This window comes from Thamnophis elegans, chromosome 5 (assembly GCF_009769535.1).
Source record: "Thamnophis elegans isolate rThaEle1 chromosome 5, rThaEle1.pri, whole genome shotgun sequence".
Taxonomy (NCBI): Eukaryota; Metazoa; Chordata; class Lepidosauria; order Squamata; family Colubridae; genus Thamnophis; species Thamnophis elegans.
The window spans coordinates 77,180,003-77,200,708 of record NC_045545.1 but is presented as its reverse complement, the minus strand read 5'-3'; the positions used below and the strand labels follow the sequence as shown (position 1 = coordinate 77,200,708).

At 41.5% G+C, this 20,706-nt stretch overlaps 1 protein-coding gene across 1 annotated transcript in view; it reads left to right on the top strand.

Moving 5' to 3' along the window:
• Positions 1-17,500, top strand: part of PREX1 (phosphatidylinositol-3,4,5-trisphosphate dependent Rac exchange factor 1) — a 233,455-nt gene extending 215,955 nt beyond the window's left edge. Inside the window, exons 31-40 of the mRNA XM_032218666.1 lie at positions 1,043-1,084; positions 1,798-2,015; positions 4,805-4,904; positions 5,629-5,772; positions 7,589-7,703; positions 8,798-8,864; positions 10,060-10,247; positions 11,931-12,033; positions 12,995-13,062; positions 14,872-17,500. Of these exons, the coding sequence (XP_032074557.1) occupies positions 1,043-1,084; positions 1,798-2,015; positions 4,805-4,904; positions 5,629-5,772; positions 7,589-7,703; positions 8,798-8,864; positions 10,060-10,247; positions 11,931-12,033; positions 12,995-13,062; positions 14,872-14,914 (1,088 nt within the window). The 3' untranslated portion in view covers positions 14,915-17,500. The remainder of the gene's footprint in view (positions 1-1,042; positions 1,085-1,797; positions 2,016-4,804; positions 4,905-5,628; positions 5,773-7,588; positions 7,704-8,797; positions 8,865-10,059; positions 10,248-11,930; positions 12,034-12,994; positions 13,063-14,871) is intronic.
• The last annotated feature ends 3,206 nt before the right edge of the window (positions 17,501-20,706 follow it).

Sequence of the window (20,706 nt, the reverse complement as noted above, 5' to 3'; positions counted from 1 at the left end):
ATGCGTAGTTACCATCTGTGACGCTGCAAATGCTTATTGGAGCGTCGCACAGGTGCCGTACACTTCGTGCATGTGCACGAAAGCCCTGATCGGCTCAAATACAGGTAAGGATGGCAGGCAGGCGGGCCCTCTGGAGCACCGTACCGGAACGGTACCTGGTGCTCCCAGCAGGCAATGGTATGCCCGTATCGGGGCATACTGGTCATATCCCACCACTGGTGTTTAAGTTTAATTTTATTTATAGGCCGCCCAATCCCGAAGGGTAGGACACACGGCATGTGTGACTAATAGAAGACTAAAACTAGGTTTCTCTGCTCTATCTGAAAATGCCTGGAATTAAATATTAATATTCATTAGTATTAGCTAATTCCAGAAATGGATTCTACCACAGAGCTATGGCCCCTTCATATGTAAATTTTATGAATTCTGGTGGCATCAGTCTTTGCAGTCCTTAGACCGGTGATAGCGAACCTATGTCTATGAGCACGTTAGCTGTCGCCCCAGCTCAGCTCCACTGTGCATGCGCAGTGTGCTCCCCACTGTGCTCCCATCGAACAGCTGATTTTGGGGTCTCTGCTGCACATGCGCCTGGTGTGGGACACATGTGGGAGATGCACTCGCATGCGCAGGGGCAGCAGAACCCCCTGTGCCCTGTTTTTGGTCCCAGGAGGCTTCAGGGAGGTCTGCTAGGCCCAAAATGGGGCCTCGAGGGGGGGGAGCATGGAAGGGTTGCACATGCATGCTCAAGGGGCGGGACATGCCGGATGTGTGTCACATGCACATTACATTATGGGGTTTGTGTGCGGACACGTTTTTGGCATGTAATGACAAAAAGGTTAGCCATCACTGCTCTAGACATTAATAGTTTATAGTTTCCAGCACTTTCATTATGGGTTTTATTACAAAGTACAGTTTCCCTATACTTGATTACAGTGCTCTCTTTCCAACTCTGCTTCAGCTCCAGCATCTATCAATAAGCGCCTGAGCATGCCTTGTCATTTCAGTTAAGGTGAATAAATTCTGCTTCATTTTCCTTTTCTAGATGGAAAGAATCAGCTCCTGTTGGCTTTGTTGAAATGCACAGGTAAAGCAGCTTTTTGCATACTGCTGACTTGTCTTCTGTTGCAGAGAACTTTTCCCAAGCTCCCTTTCATCCTTCTGGCTAGGAGACTCTATATCACCTATGAATTCAGTCCCTTGTCATTTACCTCATTACCTAAGCAGCTCCTTGATGCCCATTACAGCTGACCACCTCAACAGGTTTAAGAGACAGACATGCAGTTTGAGGAATATTTTCATTTCATTTCAGGGATTAACCAGTGGTTCTCAACCTATGGTCCCAGGACTCGGGGGGAGGGGGGGCTCGTGAGGTCATCCCAGGAGGTCCACAAAGGCTTGAAGAAATGTTATGATTTAAATCTTGAGTCGAGTCTTGGGAGGGGGGGCATGGCCATGATCTGTGGCCTCAAAAATTATTTAAAGGGGGGTCTGTGGTGAAAAATCTTTTTGAGAACCTCTGCATTAAACCATTATTTTCAAGATTAATAATGTGGATACCTCTATGCATCCTAATCTTCTTGCTGGTCTTGTGAAAAACTCTCTGTTCCTCTGGGGTGATGATGAGAGAATAAACACTCAGGAGCAGGGAGGCACCTTTCCCCAAATATCATCAGTGCCATATGAGCTACCCTGAACAAGAAAAGCCAAAACCACTCTTGGGGCATGAATTCCAACCATACATGCTAACCCTAACCTTAGCCTATTGGTCCCAATTCTTGTCTCTCTTTCTTCTTCCAGATACAGAACTGCAAGTGAGACGAGATGTAATTTTCTGCCAGGCCCTGGTGGCAGCCGTCTGCACGTTTTCGGAGCAGCTATTGGGAGCACTCAACTATCGATACAATAACAATGGAGAGTATGAAGAAAGCAGTCGGGAAGCCAGTAAAAAGTGGCTGGAGCAGATAGCAGCCACAGGAGTGTTGCTCAACTACCAGTCCTTGCTGTCTCCCAGTGTGGTAAGGCTAGAAGACCATTTCCTCAAACACAGAAAACCAAAATAAGGAACCAGGCAGTTCTTTCATTACTCATCTTCTGACCTAAATATATTAGCAAAGGCTGGGGAAATAAAACTGCTGTTGTTTGCAGTGTGGTAGCATTTGCATTTCAAACCCCATTCACACCTACTCAGCCTGGTTTCTGGTATAGCTGGGATATATGTGCAAAATCTCAACCTAGTAAGTGTGACCCATTGCGTGGTAGCAGCCTTTCAGCTGTGTTGAACCGTGCAGCCAAACCTTTCCTATATGCAACATATCATTGTTCCAAGTAATGGTCCCAATCAATTCAGGATTCTGAGAGCTTTTCTCAGAAGTCCATTTTATTGGATACATCCTATCGGCACGTTCATATGTGAATCCAACTCTTGAATATTTCCTGTGTTTTCAGTATAATAAGAGAGATAGATATCACCTACCCCGCTAGTGTCACTGGTCACGTTGACTAATCAGGTAGATGGCAGGCTACTCAGCTACTCCCTCTGGCTGTTACGAGCTCTCGTTGAGATTACCTTGATTCTCACAGGCCTCATCGCTGTTATGTCTGGCACCTGGGAGGACATTATCCCGCCCCCCATAGTTCCCCTTCCCCCCCATATGTATGACAACCAAGAAATGAAGTAAAAAAGATATAGCTTCAGCTAAAGTCGGTTTGAGAGTTGACACAACATATTGGCGGCTTGATTTCATTGAGGACCACATCAGGGTTGTGCTTTATCTTGCGGGGGCATGGCCAGGGTTGGGTGTGACATCATTCCGGTTGGGGGCACCTATGCACCCAGCACTCTGCATGTGGCCCTAATGGGCTCCATTTTCATTGGCAGAGGGTTGCAGCAGGCTGTAGCAGCCGAAGACAGGGCTCGAGAGCCTTTTTATTCCTGACAAAACCATGGGCCAGTCCTTTGCTGTTTCCATGGTGGCCCCATGGGCCAGATCTAAGTACCCCATGGGACAGAACTGACCCCCGGCCTTGAGTTTGAAACCACTGAAGTGGGAGAAGCTACTTTGGACAATAGCGTGAAGGGATCTATGGGTTCTAGGTATGTGCATATTACCTTAATACGCATAAGAAGAGAGAAACTGGCCTTGTTTGTTGTGCAAGACACTCTGAAAGAGTTGTGTAACATCACATTTATTCTTTTAATAATTAAGAGAAAAATAATAAAGTGCAGTTCATTGCTTGGGGGCATGCTTTGCATGCAAGAATAAATTCTGGCAGGGAAGATATTTCTGATTGCTACTGCATTGATTGCGGACAATACTGAATAATCAGACCAATAGTTTAATTCATCAAACAGTACAACAAATTCATCTATTCAGTCTTTTCTGCCCCTTTAAGTGACAAGCTGTACCTCACCATATTCTGTGATCTGCATAAGTATGTTACATGTGCAAGAATTTTATCTCCTTCGCTTCTCGAAAAGACAAGCTAAGAGCAAAAAAAGTACTGTAATAGCAACATTCATTGCTATTTTTTAAAAAAATTAGCTACATATTAGTGCTGTAAATGATAACTAGTTGTGTGAAGTGTTGAAATATTCTGCCCTCTGCTGATGAGAAACTGTATCTTGCATTGCACTGAATGTATTTGAAACATGTACCAAAAACATGTATAATAGCAATTTTCTTGAACAGAAAATTCAAGTTGTTGTTGCTCACAAATTTTTAATATAAAACCCAAATATATAAAACCAAAAATATGAAAACCCATATGAGAAATATATGAGACCTGTAATGGACAATGTGTGTTACAGATATGAGACACATTAAAAAAACACACAATAAATTTAAGGGAATGAATGAATATACAATATAGTCCAACCCGCTGCTTAGGCAGGAAACCCTACACCACTTCAGACAAATGGCTATCCAACATCTTCTTAAAAACTTCCAGTGTTGGAGCATTCACAACTTTTGGAGGCAAGTTGTTCCATTGATTAATTGTTCTAACTCTCAGGAAATTTCTCCTTAGGTCTAGGTTGCTTCTCTCCTTGATTAGTTTCCACGCATTGCTTCTTGTCATGCCCTCAGGTGTCTTGGAGAATAGCTTGACTCCCTCTTCTTTGTGGCAACCCCTGACATATTGGAGCACAGCTCACCCCTAGGCCTTCTTTTCATCAGATGAGACATAGCCAGTTTCTGCAACCGTTCTTCATATGTTTTAGCCTCCAGTCCCCTAAGGATTTAGATATGCTTTTAGTCACAGTCACAACCAACCTTTGATGCTTGTGATGCGTAGGCTTGGGGAATGCATCTATTCTCCTTTTTATAATTAGAGTTATTATGAAGAGAATGTTTTGTGTACTTATGACTACAATAAAACTCTGGATTTCAGTCATAAGTTACTACAGTCCTGAACTGAGGCACTGTGTGACCAGACTCGATTTTATGACCATTTTTACAATGATTGTTACACAAAACATATGATTGTTAACTGAACCACATGGTTATTAAGCTAATTCAGTGTATTCACTGGATTTTTTTTTTTTGCCATTTTCTGCCAGAAAACAGCAGGCACTGTAGTAAAGTGGTTATGTGAGTATTGGAGGCTGTAAGCACTTGAAAAGTGATCACCTAACTGCTGCGCATAAACATCTGCAGTCACAATTCTAAGGGGCAGGGACAAATAACTTTTTATTGCATCATAATTTCAGAGTCATTGAATGACTGGTCATAAGTTGGGAACTACCTGAATCTGTTCCTTTTTGCAATCTATTCATCTATTTTTATCCTATTTCTTCCTCCCTTAGAAAGAAGAGCGAACCATGCTGGAAGATATCCAGGCCACCCTTTCCGAGCTGGACAAGGTTGCCTTTTATTTCAAGCAGCTGGATGAATGTTTTGTAGCAAGTAAGTTGAGTCACTAGATGCATGGGTTCCCTTGAATTTTTCCTATGACTGTATTTGTTCAAACAGTTAAACGATGCCTTCGGTTGTCTTAAGTTCACCGAGACTGGAATTTCAATAGAAGCTGCAAAACCTCACCTTTTCTAAGATATACCTATTGCAACACTCAGTTCAACAGAAGTTGCACATCCCTGATTAAGAGCAATGCCCAACACCCAAAAGACAAAAACCTATGAGTTTCAGGGTTCCAAGTAACACCCCCAACAAAAGAAGACTCCGAGGCATGAAGTTCCTCAAAGTTCCATTTTGTTAAAAATGTCATATTGGCGCATCTGGGAAAACCCGAATCGGAAAGCTTCCAGGTTTTCCACACACAATTGAAAGTTCAAGTCCCTGCCCAGCACCCACATGTCCATCACATGGCCCAGTCAGGCCTTGTCCCAACTGGAGATGCCTCTCAGTCACACCCTTCAAGGTGCAGGGCGAAATGTCCTTGACTCTCTGAGAAAGGAATGTTATTTTGACTATCTATCACTCATAGTCTGTATAATCCCTCCTCCCATTTCCCCACAGCATTGAATGTGGCAGGCCGGAAGGCCCAATGCAAAAAAGATGGCTTCCAGGCCTGACCATGAGTGGGTTTCCTTCTTTCAGTTTTCACGTGTCAATTATCTTGTGTTACTATTTCCCCTGCAATTTGTAATGTCTTTTTCCTTGATTCCTCCAGATACTCATGTATTTTATCACGTGGAGGGAAATCGGCAAGTTTTGAAAGTGACCTTATTCCTGGATAGTTACTACTTTTCTAAGCTACCTACCCGATTTCAGAATGGAGGAAGTCTGAAACTGCATGCAGTACTCTTTACAAAAGGTACAAGACAAATGTTCATTCATTTATATTGAGCTCCTAACACAGTCGAACTGAAGGTCAAGTTAATGGATGTTAAATAGACAAACAATTTCACATTTTAAAGCCAAATCAAGGCAGATAAAAGTAGATACTTGTTGTTGTTGTTAGTTGCGAGGTTGTGTCTGACCCATCGCAACCCTCTGGACAACGTTCCTCTAGGCCTTCCTGTCCTCTACCATCCTCTGGAGTCCATTTAAGCTCATGCTAAAGAGCAGTCAGGGTTGCTACAGATTTATTGGAATGAATGATTGGACCGTTGGACCAGCTGTTGAAAATTTAAATAATGATTGTAGACTCATTTTTAATCGTACAGGTGCAATATTTGCAATCTGCAGGATGGACATAATTCCAACAATTATTTGCAACCTCTGGAATAAGCAGGATAATTTTTTGCAGCCATTTTTAGTTTTAAACTCTCTGAATGCTCTCACCAAATTGTCCTGTGATGGGTTGACCAGGGTGAGTTGACAATGACGAGTTGGCTGCAGCAAGTTGTTCAATTCTGAGAAAGAGGTGCATTAGCTAGCTTGCTTGCTTGCTTGCTTATTTATTTTTTATTTATTTATTTTTATGTTTATTTTATTTATTTATATTTATTTATTTTTATTTCAGTGTAAGCTAGATATATAAAAAAGGATGATCATTTGTTAATAAATTCAGTGTGCTTGTTCTTACATTTTCCCAAGACTTCATTTGATCACCAGCACACACAAGTGCCTGGTTGATCCATAGTGACATCATGTTCATCATGACATCCTCATGTAAATGATACAAGCTTTGTCATTTGCATTACTTCCATCATGACATAAAGAACTACACAATTCACATTATCGATGGGTTCCACTACGTATGTTGGGATGTCATGACAAGGATGAAATCCTTTCCCCCCACATCCCATGAGTAAGCATTCCTTTTTTTAAAACTTCACACATCCATTCTTCTTGGCAAGGAGAATAATATAGATTTGCAAGATGAGAGGGATAAATGTTGCCCAATAGTGAGATGGGCAGCACACAAATTTAATCAATAAATAGATCCAAATTAATTCAAAAGTTTCCCCCTTCTTATTGTAGAACTAGCTGATAACCTGGAGTTGCCCAGGTTTTATTTATCCTAATCCTGTATTAGACAGGAAAAGCCCTGATTTTGTTGAAAATGTCCAGACCAAATGTAATTTCTAATGTTGGATTTTCCCCCTTATTAGAGGGAGCCCCCTTGTGAGTACTGTGAAGGTACCATGGCAACTCCACTGCGCTGCACAACAGAAGGCATTTTACGGAAGTACGGTAGAAGCCCTTTTAATGCACAATAGGCTGTATCTTAACAGAACAACCCCCCCCCCCACCTCCGAAGGATGTTAGGGTGTCTTATCCCCACAGTATTTGTTTCCAGAGAGTAAGTCATCCAGAAGTTGTGAATGCCCCAACATTGGAAGTCTTTAAGAAGATGTTGGATAGCCATTTGTCTGAAAGGAAATAGGGTTTCCTGCCTAGGCAGGGGGTTGGACTAGAAGACCTCCAAGATCCATTCAAACTCTGGTATTGTATTGTATTGTATTGTATTGTATCTGTGTACCAAGTTTGGTTGAAATTGCTTAAGGCATTCCAGAGTTATGCTGGAACACACACACCCATTATACATGCATGCATGCATGCATGCACACACACACACACACACACACACACACACATACATACATACAATGGTAATAATAGATACAACAGACATATGATAATTGTTAAAAGTTGCTTTAAACTTTTCATTAAATTATTTACAGTCCTTGAAAATCTGGATGGCCAAGTCCTACCAAATGGTTCACCTCAGGAGGAGCTTCAGCATCAAATCAATTCCTATTCTCTTGAGAAGGTGCAACAGTATTATCACAAGCTCAGGTACTATAGCATTAATAAAAATCTGATTGTAAATAGTCTCGGCAACTGAATCAAAATTATTCTTAAAAAGTGCACCCCTTTTTGTTACTCTCGCCCTTGGCAGGCCACATTAGTGAAGATAGGAAGCTTTATTGTGCTACTAGAAATTGACTGTTTTAGTTGAATTCATACAAATTGGAATGCCTTTCAAGTTTTATTTTGAATGTTAATAATACGTAAGAGAAAGAAGGAGATCAAAGAGATCAGGCAATGTGGGCTAGGACTGAAAATAGACCATCAAAGCTGGTTGCTAGGTTTTGGGATGAGAGCAGGGGTGGGATTGAAAATTTTTAGCAACCAGTTCTCTGCCAGGTTGCTAGGTGGGCATGGCCATGGTGGCATGTCCTAGTCGGTTTCCTGCACCACAGCCAGGGGGGGGGGCATTTTCACCCTCCCCAGGCTTGAGAGGCTTTCCTAGAACCTCTGAGAGGGCAAAACAGCTTCCCCAGGGCTCAAGAGGCCCTCTGGAGGCTGGAAATGGATCCCGAACTTCCAGTACTTCTGGTAGGCCCTTTTTTGGCTCTCCCAGAGCTTCCACGCGGGCCCTGTACTTACCTGGCATCCAAAATGGGCCATGTGAAGACTCCTGGGAGGAAAGGGGCATGGTCGCTACACCTCCTAACTACCAGTTTGGCAAACCAGATTAAAATTAACGTCTAGTTCACCCAAATCGTTCTGAAATGGCTGAATCCCACCCCTGGATGAGTGTGAAAAGGAACAAGAGAGAAGAAAGAAGTGAGCTCACACAATAATTTGCATGGGACTCTCAAAATTGCAGACGAATTGGAACTGGAAATCTGTCTAATTTTTAATTTGTCATTTTTTGGACCATCCAAATATAGCTAGTCCATGTGGGGCCTGTAGTAATTGTCCCAAAGGTGCTTTTTCAAGAGGCAACTGGACTTCCTTGTTTTTCTTTGAAGATGTTTTGCTTCTCACCCAAGAATGAGAATCTTGATAGACACATGTAGTAATTGGTTCCTTTTGGAAATTAAAATACTTTATAGAAGTGCTTAAAATTATGTAATTACAAGGTAATTATTGTTTCATTTCAGGACATTTTACCTTGAGCGATCTAACTTGCCTACAGATTCAAACACCACAGCTATGAAAATTCATCAGGTATAGAAATTTTCTGTCTATATATATTCAGATATTTGGCAAAGTGGGAACTGGGAGAGGCGGCTACTGTTAGGATGAAAGTTAGTGCTTCTAACCTAACAGTCACAGAAGGAAAAGAGTTCAAGCTTAACCTATTCAGTGAAACTGGTCAAACCAGACCTCATTACTAGCTAAAGAAGGATTCCAGAACCTGGTGCCTTCCAACCTGATCCCTGCTGTATTTGAAAGGTGATTGGATGAAGGAAGCCGGCATAACCAAATATTTTTACCCAATGCAAAATAGTGAAATAGCGTTTTTTCCAATTGTCCTTCACGTTTCTTAGTACATAAGAGTATAGATTTAAAAAAAGAAAGAAATAAATGTCAGGAATGTCAAACTGCTGAAATTCCAAGGTTACTTGTGGCCTAGGTGTTTTTTCTACTTCATGAGTAAAATGGTCTTCTAGTTTTCATTTCATAATCCTGATCTGATTTGCCCTTTGGGATTGTAGTTAACCACCATAAAAAAGATTTAGAGACTCCAAATGTTTTAAGAGTGCATATTTTTTCTCCCTTCCCAGATTTAAACTCAGCTTTAAAGAATAATTAGGATTGGGACCTTATTGCACAGACAAAGATTCAAATCATTCCCTAAAACATAAATATTCATTCAATTCACTATTTTCTTCTATGGCTGCTTTTTCTTCAATTAAATGAAGACCTCCAGCATAACTTTCCATATAGTCTCAATTCTCAATAGGCTAACAACTTCTATTCTATTCTATTCCTATTCTATTCTATTCTTTCATTTATTTAGTGCTTTCGAGTCACTTTTGACTCCTGGCAAGTGCCTGGATTAGTTCTTGCAGTTTTCATGGCAAGATTCTGGAAGTGATTTGCTATTGCCTCTTTCCTATGGTTGAGAGAGAGAGTGACAGGCCCAAGGTCACCCAGCTGGTTTTATGCCTAAGGCAGGATTTGAACTCATAGTCTAAAGCAGATGCCTTAACGACCGCACCAAACTGTGTCCTATATTCTAATTTAGAAACTCCTAGAATTGCATAGACTTTTTAACCTATTTGCCAAGCATCACTTGAAGGCACAAAATATTGAACTAATACTGAATAGTTATTGTCTTAAGAGATCTGAAGAATATGGCTTTCAGGAAGGAAAAAGACTTAAGTTGTACTGAGACGGGTTTTCTGTTCTTTTACAGCTTATTCGGCCCATCAATGCAATGCAGGAGCTTTGCAGATTAATGAAATCGTTCGTCAGCACAAAAAGCAATCAGTCTGGGTACTCTAGTAATTCTGTAGCAGGGGCTGGACTGCTGCCTATATCTTCTGAATTCTGCTACCGCCTTGGAGCCTGCCAGGTTGTAATGTGTGGCACCGGGATGCAAAGGTAAGGCTTCAGAAACAAGGGGGATCAAGAATGAAGTGCAAACATTAGCTATATTCCTATCTGTATCTCCTAAGTATTTCTTAGACATCCGTCCCGTGTAGGGGTAGGATTGAAAAATTTTGGCAACTGGTTTTCTGCCCGGTTGCTGGCTGGGCCTGGCCATGGGGGTCGTGGCCTACTCAGCCTCCTCATGCAGGGGGAGAGCGTTTTCACCCTCCCCAGGCTCCGGAGGCTTTCCTTGAGCCTTGGGGAGGGCGAAAATGAGCTCCCCCAGGCTCCAGAGGCCCCCCCGAAGGCCAGAAACGGGTCCGTTTCTGGAGTTCCAGAACTTCTGCTAGGCCCATTTTTTGCCCTCCCAAGGCTCCAGAGGCTCTCCGCGTGCCTCCAGGAAGGCGAAAATGGCCTCCCCCAGGATCTAGAGGCCCTCCAGAGGCCAGAAACAGGCTTGTTTTCGGACTTCTGGTAGGCCCATCTTTTGCCCTCCCAGAGCCTCTACATGGGCCCTGTGCTAACCTGGCATGATGAACAGGCACTGTGGAGACTCCTGGGAGGGGAGGGGCGGGGAGGTCGGGGCCAGTCAGTCTTTGCAACACTCAGTTCGCCCAAACCAGTGCGAACCGGCTGAATCCCACCCCTGGTCCCGTGCCTTTGAATAAACTTGCAGAAAGGATGTGAGGGTGATCTGGCTGCGACATCTGTCAACCCATTGATTGCCAGGGTTGATTTGACTGATCTGGCTGGCTAGGCGGGTGTCCCCTTCCTCCCTCACTGCTCCATGTGCGTCCCTCCCAAAGCTGCGCGCTCGGTGGAAGAGGACGACCATCCCAGATAGAAGGAGTGTACCGATCTTCGGTCAAGGGTATACGATAGCTGTGCTCCCCTGCTAGAACCTCCAAACAAGCTCAAGGAATAAACTTGCAGGAAAATGTGGGGGTGCGGTGGCTCAGCGGTTAAAGACACTGAGCTTTTCAGCTGGAGAGCTGACAGTCCGGATTCAAGACCTGAGCTCTGTGCAATGGGATAAGCTCCAATTACTTGTCCCAGCTCCTGCCCACCTAGCAATTTGAAAGCATGCAAAGTGCAAATAAATTAATAGGTACCGCTTTGGTGGAAACAGCATTTTGTGTACCTTTGGCATTTAGGCTTGCTGGCCACAAGACCATGGGAATTGTCTTCTGACAATTCTGGCTTCCTTGACTAAGAAATGGAGATGAGCACCATGCCTTAGAGTCAGACATGACTGAAACCTTTCCTTTTTTGCAGGAAAAAAATGTAGATCAGAAAGTGTTTTAGCCCATGTCCCACACTTGGTCTTTTCTTTGTATCTTTAGTGTTGCATTCCCTAAAGTATGCAAGAACAGATAGAACGAGTGGGACCAGGGCAAAGAAGTTGTAGGGACTGTAGCAAACCCAAAGATAATAGAATTTAATGGAAATGTGGAGATAATTAAAATTATATAATATTTAGTAAATGCATAAATGTAATATTCAATCATTTCACTCCTATGACAATTGAAATGTCTAATTTGCTGAAATGTTTTGAAGGATGCTCTGGGAGGAGTGTGGCTGGTGGCAGCTTACACGTTATGGATATCCATGGACGGGTGGGTGGGTGGGTAAATCAGCTTTTCTGACCAAGTGTTGAGTTTCTGAATGCAATGCTCTTTGCTGTTATACTATTAGGAGCACACTCTGTGTGTCATTGGAACAAGCAGCAATATTAGCTCGAAGTCATGGACTCTTGCCCAAGTGTATTATGCAGGCAACAGACATAATGAGAAAGCAAGTGAGTATTAATGAAGCATTCACTAAGTAATATTAGAACCATAAATTTCCAAATGGGACACTGAATATGTATATTTGTATGAATTACACAGAATTTTTATATGCAGTCTCTATATCATTTAATGATACAAGAGGTAATAAAATAACATGCTTATGATAACTATTTACAAACCTGTCTTGCTTTAAGCAAGACAGAATGGTTTTGATTTCCCAGATGTTAGCAAATTACAGTTTTGAGTGTGCTTCATTACTGGCCCTGCCTTTTGCGAAGTGGCAAGGAAGCAACATCTGAAAAACCACAAGTTTGCCCATCCTTGGTTTCAAGAGAGAAGTGCAGTGTGCAGAATATCCTCATGTACCCAATCAGGACACTCGTCGGTCGGGGGGGTTGCTGTCGGCATTACTGCTGTTCGGCACGCAAAAATTTTGCTCCGTGTGTGTGCACATTTGCATCTAAAAAGGTCTGTGCATGCACACAACGTTAGAAAAGGGGAAAAAATTACATCTCTGCAATGAAGATTGTTGTCCGCATGAGCAGAACCAAAAACCAAGATGGTGACACCGCTGATAGAACCGGTTCAGGGGCGTGGCAGGCCGAGTTACTACCTACTCGTCCGAACTGGTCTGAACCGGTAGGAACCCACCTCTGTTCTCAATGTGCTATGGCAGGGCTCTCTAACCTTGGCAACTTTAAGCCTGGAAGACTTCAACTCCCAGAATTCTTGGCTTAAAGTTGCCAAGGTTGGAGATCCCTGTGCTATAGTATTGTCGCACTCTCACTAGAGCTGCAAGATATATTGAAGATTTTCATCTTAGGCAAGCACAGAAGACTACACTGCCAGCTCCCCCCTTTCCAGAACTGCTTTATAGCTATGAACAGATTTTTCAAATGGAAATACTGTATTTCTACCTTGGTGTTCCTCCAGAGCCATGCTTAACTGTTTTTGTATGTTTTTCTTTAGGGACCAAGAGTTGAAATCTCTGCAAAAAACCTGAAAGTGATGGATCAGATGCCGCAATCCGCACCCCGGTAGGTAGCTGGGTTCAATAGCAATAGCACTTAGACTCATGTACCACTCTAATCTGGCTCCTCATTTTACTGACTTGGGTAGATTGGGGTCAACCTGGTTTGAACTCCTGGCAGTGAGCAGAGTTAGTCTGCAATATTGCATTCTAACTACTGTGTCAATATGGCTCTTTTAAAGAATCTTGGGGGTGGGGATGTTTGGAATGTAAAGTATTGATGAAAAATCAAATCCTGAGGAAACCACTGAGATGATTTAAAAGCCACAATTGTTAAATGCAGAAGAAAGGAACATAAAATTGGACTGTTTGATCAGGGAGAAATAATTTCTTTGAAACAAGTGGTAGCTTCTAATGGCTATTTCTGAACCAGGACTAAACAGATGAAGATTTCTGGATTGCATATATAAATACAAGTTATGGTATAGGAAGTTTGTTTGAAATGTTAAAAGAGGGTAAAAAGTGTAATTAGTTAGTGCTCAGTATGCTGTAGATTGAAAGTCACTTCTTTATTAATATCTTTATTTCTTTTTCCTTTTTTCTCTTTTTCTTTCTTTCTCTTGAATTTTTAAAACTTTTCCTTTAAACTTTTATTTTAATTTGTTTTTATTTTTTCTATGCCTGTTAAAAAAATTCAATGACATTATTACAAAAAAAGAAACAAAAAGATAAATTGGAAACATTTTTTAAGTTCACCACCATAACTACCAAAGCTGAGAAGCTGGCTTGTGTTGTCAACTCTGAAGATACTGACAACATTCCCTTGTCCCGTATTTTGTCTGAATTTTCAATATACTTTTTCAGCCCATTTTCTATTATCTGTTAGCAAATCATAGTAGACATTGGCAGTATCTCAAAGGCAAAGTAGTGTTTTGCATGTAAAATATAGTTGAAGTAAATATCTATGGAGATTCTCAGTCCTCAGGACATGGTTGCCCCAAAGGTGCTTTTTGAAAAGGCAATTGGACTGCCTTTGTTTTTCCGTGAAGACGTTTTGCTTCTCGTTCAATAACCTTTTTCAGTTCTGAACTGAACTGAAGAAGCTCCTTGGCTGAGGAGCGAAATGCCTTCAAGGAAAAACAAATAAAGTTCAACTGCTTTTAGAAAAAGCACCTTTTCGTATAGTTGAAATCAGAAAAAAACTTGCTGTTAACTATTAGGCAGCTGCTGAAACAGTAGAGGACAAAATGATCCAATAACCTCATCAATGTGAATTAGTTTTGCATGTTCATATCATTCAGTATTCCAGAGAGTAAAAAAGCATTCAAATGAATCTTTACATTTCATAGGTGAATTAGAGTTTACTTTTAATCATCTATTCCTTTGATGGAGGTAATTTAGCATAGCCCTGTCCCAAACTGAACCTGACTTTTACCCCTGGCACTTTGGCGCCACTTGAAGGAAGTCACCTCTTGATTTATTATGGTGTAGGTCACCAGTTTACAGTCTGTGTTTTATGTTTATATACTGTATGTTTATATATTGTGTACATTTTAAAGTTATGTGGTCCTTTTTAGGTTTATAGTTTGCTTTTTGTGGTTGTACACCACCCAAAGTCATGTTGTTGAGTTGCACAACCGCATAAGTCCAGTGATAAATAAAACAAGTAAACAAATAAGTAGATTGTCTTCAGATATCATAGACTGCATCCTAATTCCTCACCAGCTTCACTGAATGTATGAAAGTTACGGGCATCTAAGGTCTGGAGGGCAAGACATTGAATATGGCGGTTTTAAAACAATTTGGTTTACTTTGGTCTGCCACATTATCCTTAAGGATCCTTTTCTAACACCAACTTTTTTGCCACATTTTACAGACTCTACCAGTTATGTCAACCCCCTGCAGATGGAGACTTGTAAGAGGAAAAGAAACAGATTATCTTGGAGTCACAGAAGGGTTCAGCAGACAGCAATTCTGCCTGAGTACTGTCATGCCAGTGGTGCTGAGTCCAGAAGATGGGACAGTCCCGTTTTCTGTTTTTTAGGTACTCTAGTGCACTAGGGACTTCTCTTTCCCCTTGTTTCCTGCAAAATTACGAGAGCAGGCATGCTTAATGTCTCTGGGCTCGACGCAGAAGTTCTTCAAAATTGAATCTCCAGGGGATGGATGGAAGAATCACCTGTCTCAGGTTGCCTGACATGGAACATTGTGGATTCTGAATTTTGGATGGGCACAGATGATCCAAGCTAATGCAAACCTACCTGCCATGGTGTTTGGACTACACAGAGTTTCTAGCAAAATGTTGGCCAGTTGCCTTGAATAAGAGTCTCACAAACACTCACTTGCACTTTGAAATTTTGAATGGCACACATTCTCTGGTTTGTTCAAAGAATTTTTCATTTCCTATTAATATAAACAAAGCTCAACTCTATAAAATACACATTCCATGAGACTTTCTACAAGAAATTCCTTTTAATTTTTACTGTAAAATTCAGAAGTTAACACATTAAAAAAAAACTAATGGTCCATTATGTATTCTGGAAATACAGTTATATTTTACCAGTGAGAATAACAATGAAGGATTTTTTTTAAAAAAAAAAAGTTGTTACAAAAGAGAAGCAAGATGCAGCTATTTGCTTCAGTAATTTAAACATGTGAAGGTTTTTGAAGCAAGGACAGAAATATACTTATTTATGTGGCATAGAAGGTCTGTTTCGGAATATGTTACTATATATGCAAGATTTAAATAAAAAAGTATTTGTTTCAAAGGGGCCAATAGACTGGTAGCTATGTAGTAGTTTACTGAAAATATTATTGTGATATTTAAAACGTTGCAGTATTTAAGTAGACTTTAATCATTTTTTTTAAAAAATAGAATACAATTAGGTTGTAATTTAAAACAAAAATTTGGTTGTGTATATACTGTACTTAATTTTTTCCAATTTTAGAAATGTTTTTAGTTTGATCAGGATGATTACTGGAATGGTGATTTACTTTTAAATTACCATCTGCAATGGTTTTTTTTTTCCTAAAAAAAAAGAGCAATCTCAGGCCAGAAATAATGTTTTCGTGGAGTGAGTGCCTTAAATTAATTATCCAAGTCGGTCATGTGACTAGGATAAATTAAGAGGAATAAAACTAATACTTGTCTATATCAATAATAATTTAACAGCATAATATGCTGGAAAATGCATATTTCTGGGCATGCATAGAAATTCCTTATAGTGACTTATGGTATTTAAGGCATGCAGAAAAGAATTGCGTGATGAGGGAGGGAGTCTGATGGGGGCATTTAATAAGCGTCAGTGTTTGCTAATAATAAAAACTTTGTTTTTTATGTGTTACACTGAAAATGGCCCCTCTGCTTCTACTCTGGGTGAGGAAGTTGATGAGGAAGAAACATGCTGTCATATCTGAATTTATTTGAGATTCTCGTTAAACGTACAATTTCATTTCTGATTGGTGCATAAGACTCGTTTATTTGTATTAGAATAAATAACCGTCACATAACTAAATGGCCAGCAGATGGCAGTCTTAGGCTTCTTGGTGAAAACCACTGTACTACCCCCCCCCCCCCTCCGCAAAATGGATTTTAAAAAATCCATTTTAGTTGGAAAAATAACATTTCATAGTTGCTTTTAATAAGTTACTGAATGGGACTCATTTAAAGTTAGTAAAATTTTCTGGAAGATTTGCTCAGCAAACTGGAGTAATCGTCTTAGTCCATGCTGCTTGGATGCTATAATTGAAACATAACAGTTTATTCTCCCCATTATATACAGTAACATGGTGAGCATCCAAATTATAGGCTCATTTCAAATAGTTTATCCAGGATAGAGACTAATATTTTACGCGAGACTTTCTCAGCAAATTGCATCTAGGTCTACAACCAACGAAGCTTGTCTATACGTGATTGCTGAGCTAGGGAAAAATTAGATTGGAATCTTAAGTGTTGCATCGATTAATCTGCATGGCCCAGCATCAATCAATCTGCCTTGTGCCCTTCAGTTTCATTGAGACAATTGTGAAGATTGATTCATGTAACTAATATTGGGGCCTAATTAGAATGTCAAGAATTTTATTGGCGCTCTTGCCTCCCATACACCCCATTGAATGTAAACATCATGTACCATAGGTTCTTCTGCCAGAGTAATGTACAAGCATGAAACGCCTTATGGGATAGTTAAGGATTCTTTTCAAAGGAACCAGTTGCTTGCTGTTTGGCTTAATTCACATTTTTCATCTTCAAGTCTGCACATTTTGAATTGTTGAGGATATTGTATAATGGCATGTGAGAATTCACCAAAGCTGCAGTCTATATTTTCTTAAGCATTGTCCAGTGCACAGAAGTGAACATACAGAAGAGAAAGTAGAAGTACAGCTCTTGCAACAACATTTGCACATTTGGAGAACGCCTGCAAATCAGAACCAGGTATATATTATGACATTGAAAAGATCACAAGACCTTGGAATAAGTTCAGTAGAAGAACAAAAGTGTGGTGACAGATACCAACTACAGAGAGCATGGTGTAGAGCTGTTTTTGCTACTCCAGCTGAACTCACTACCATGTCCTAAATTTAGTCTTTTACATCTAATTCTCCAGATAATGCTGGATGTCAGCTTCCAGAATCCTTAGCTGTAGCAGCCATTGCCTAGTAATGCTTAAGTAGCTGCTGTCACACACTGTTGCTCTGTAGAGGGTTAGACCTGGGTAGCATAGTACAGGGGTCCTCAACCTTGGCAACTTTAAGACTTGTGGATTTCAGCTCCCAGAATTCCTCAGCCAGCTTCACCAGCTAAGAATTCTGGGAGCTGAAGTCCACAAGTCTTAAGATTGCCAAGGTTGGAGACCCCTGGCATAGTAAGTGTTAGGTGAAATTTCCCTTTGCAATTACATTGAACATCCATTGCATGTTTTTCATGGTTTCCTCCCTTAGAAGCCTGCAACTGACAGTTCCCCAATCGCAGCACTGAAACAGGCTCCCGGAAGCTCCCTTACTCATCTCTGTCATACACAGTAAAGGAGCAATTGCTTCTCTTTATAATAAACGTATATGGGATTTTTCTGAAGACATTGGTTTTGCCAATCTGGGGAAGTAACAGAACATATTTTTATAGCAATATGTAACTGGCATTTTCAGATGTACTGTATGTATATAAAAAGTACACCGTCCTGGTAAAGTCCGCTCCAGTTGCTTTCTTTCATTTTTCCTTGCTGTATTGCTAATGGTATGTATATGTGTATATGATAAGATAAATGAGGTAATACATCTGATGTCTAACCTATTTTGTCCATTCATTGATGATCCATGTGGTTTCTATTGGTGCTGGCTTGTTTGCCTCTCAAATTGGTTACTCTCATAACTCAATAGAAAACTGATGAATCAAATTTTGTTTTTGTTTTCATTAATCTCTCAAGCAGATATTTGTCTATTATGAAATGGCAGTTCCCACAGAAAAGTTCCTTTTAAAACTATGTTGTTTTTTGATTCAGACATTACGTTACTGTGAGTTTGGGTTTCACTTTCAGGGCCCTTTCCCATTAAATTTGCAAATATCTTCACTAAAAACTGGTGGAGAACTTTGTTCAAAAAAGAATGCAGCCCATAATCCAGACCAGGGTCTCAGGGGTCTAGATGAAAATGCAGTATGTGATACAGTGGTGGAATTCAATTTTTTTTACTACCGGTTCTGTGGGCATGGTGTTGCTTGGTAGGCGTGGCTTAGTGGGACCGGCAAGGGAAGGATACTGTAAAATCTCCATTCCCACCCCACTCGGGGGACCGGGAGGCACTTCAGATAGTCACTCATGCCCTCGCTACCTCAAGACTGGATTACTGTAATGCGCTCTACATGGGGCTGCCCTTGAAAAGTGTTTGAAGACTTCAGCTAGTCCAGAATGCAGCCGCGCGAGCGATTGTGGGTGCACCTAGATACACCCACGTTACACCTATCCTCCGCGAGCTGCACTGACTGCCCATCGGTCTCCGGACTCGCTTCAAGGTGCTAGTTATTACTTATAAAGCCCTGCATGGCATCGGACCTGGGTACCTGAGAGACCGCCTCCTGCCAATTACCTCCCAAAGACCGATTCGATCACACAGGCTCGGCCTTCTCTGGGTTCCATCTGCCAGCCAATGTCGGCTGGTGACTCCCCGGGGGAGAGCCTTCTCTGTTGTTGCTCCAGCCCTCTGGAACGAGCTCCCCGTGGAGATCCGGACCCTTACTACCCTCCCGGCCTTCCGTAAAGCTACTAAGTCCTGGCTGTTCCGGCAGGCTGGGGGCTGTTGAAGTATCCAGCCCCGCTTCAATTGTGATTGTTGTGTATTTTAATATTGTTCATATTGTCTTATTATCCCCTCCCCTGTTTTATTGTGAGCCGCCCGGAGTCCTTCGGGAGTGGGCGGCATACAAAACCAATAAACGAAATGAAACGAACTCCAGGGGAAGGGTACTGCAAATCCCCATTTCCTCCGGATCAGCTGGGACTCGGTAGGCAGAGAATGGGGGCGGGGCCAGTCAGAGGTGGTATTTACCAGTTTTCCAAACTAATCAAAATTTCCACTACTGGTCTCCAGAACTGGTCAGAACCTGCTGAATATCACCTCTGATGTGATGTCATTCCTGTCTATATCGTTGAAGATGTGTGGTCATAAGCTTCCATTCATCAAGAACTACAGCTAAATCTTGATTGGATTTTCTTAACATCTTAAGCTAGGCTAAAAAAACTAGGTATTCTGTGATTGAATGTGATGAAAACCCGGCATCTTTTAGCACGCTAAGTAGCCTATTGTGTTAAGCCATTATCAGAATGTGCAAAACCAAATGTTCTGGAGGTGCAACATTTGGAATGTTCCAACAGTGAGAATTCTGGAATGTTCTGTTCCTTCTTCAGACCTACCAAGCTGCCTGTGATGCAGTTTTCCAAACAAAACAGCCTTGTTTGTGGAGTTAGGCCATGTGCAGAATATCACAATCGCCACTAGCTACTTCTAATTTGGAGGATTAATGGATCACTCCAGAATAATTGGCTTAATGTGATTTGAAGAAGGATTGATTGGATTGTTAGCTTCTGTACATACCTAAGCCATAATATGGTTTAGTTTGTTGGGTATAATATGTAATGTGAACACAGCAGTGTTATTCCAGAGATAAGGTAGATTCTTCTCATACTTAAAATTGCCAGGCTGTTAACATTGTTAAATCTGCATAAATTGAAAACATCTTCTAAATCAGGGGCCCCAACCTTTTGGACCTCAGTGACCACTAAATTCATAATTTTAAATCCTGCAGACCACTAGTATCATCTGCCTAATGACCAGCTGGGTGGGCGTGGCTAGGTGATAGTGACTGGGTGGGTGGGGCCAATTTGATGTCATATCGAGGGGCGCCTTGCCAGCCTCTACTCGCCACTCCTTGCCTGCCTGCCCGGGCTCCTTAGGGCCTCAACAGGAAACAGTTGCTGGAGCTAAGCAGCCACCATGAGAAAGAATTGGCAAAACAGCTGGCTCAGTTCAAATTGGATCTGATCGAGAAAGGGGCTCAGCAGAGGCATCTCACTGAGGACTATGAACATAGGCTTTCCCAGCAGGAGTGCAAGGCCAGGTACCAGTGCCTCGAGGCTCAGCAGGCTGAGCTGGTCAGCCAGTTCCAGTGCATGATGCAGTCCCACTGGAATGAGGCCCTCCGACTCTTTGTCACCAGCAGCGC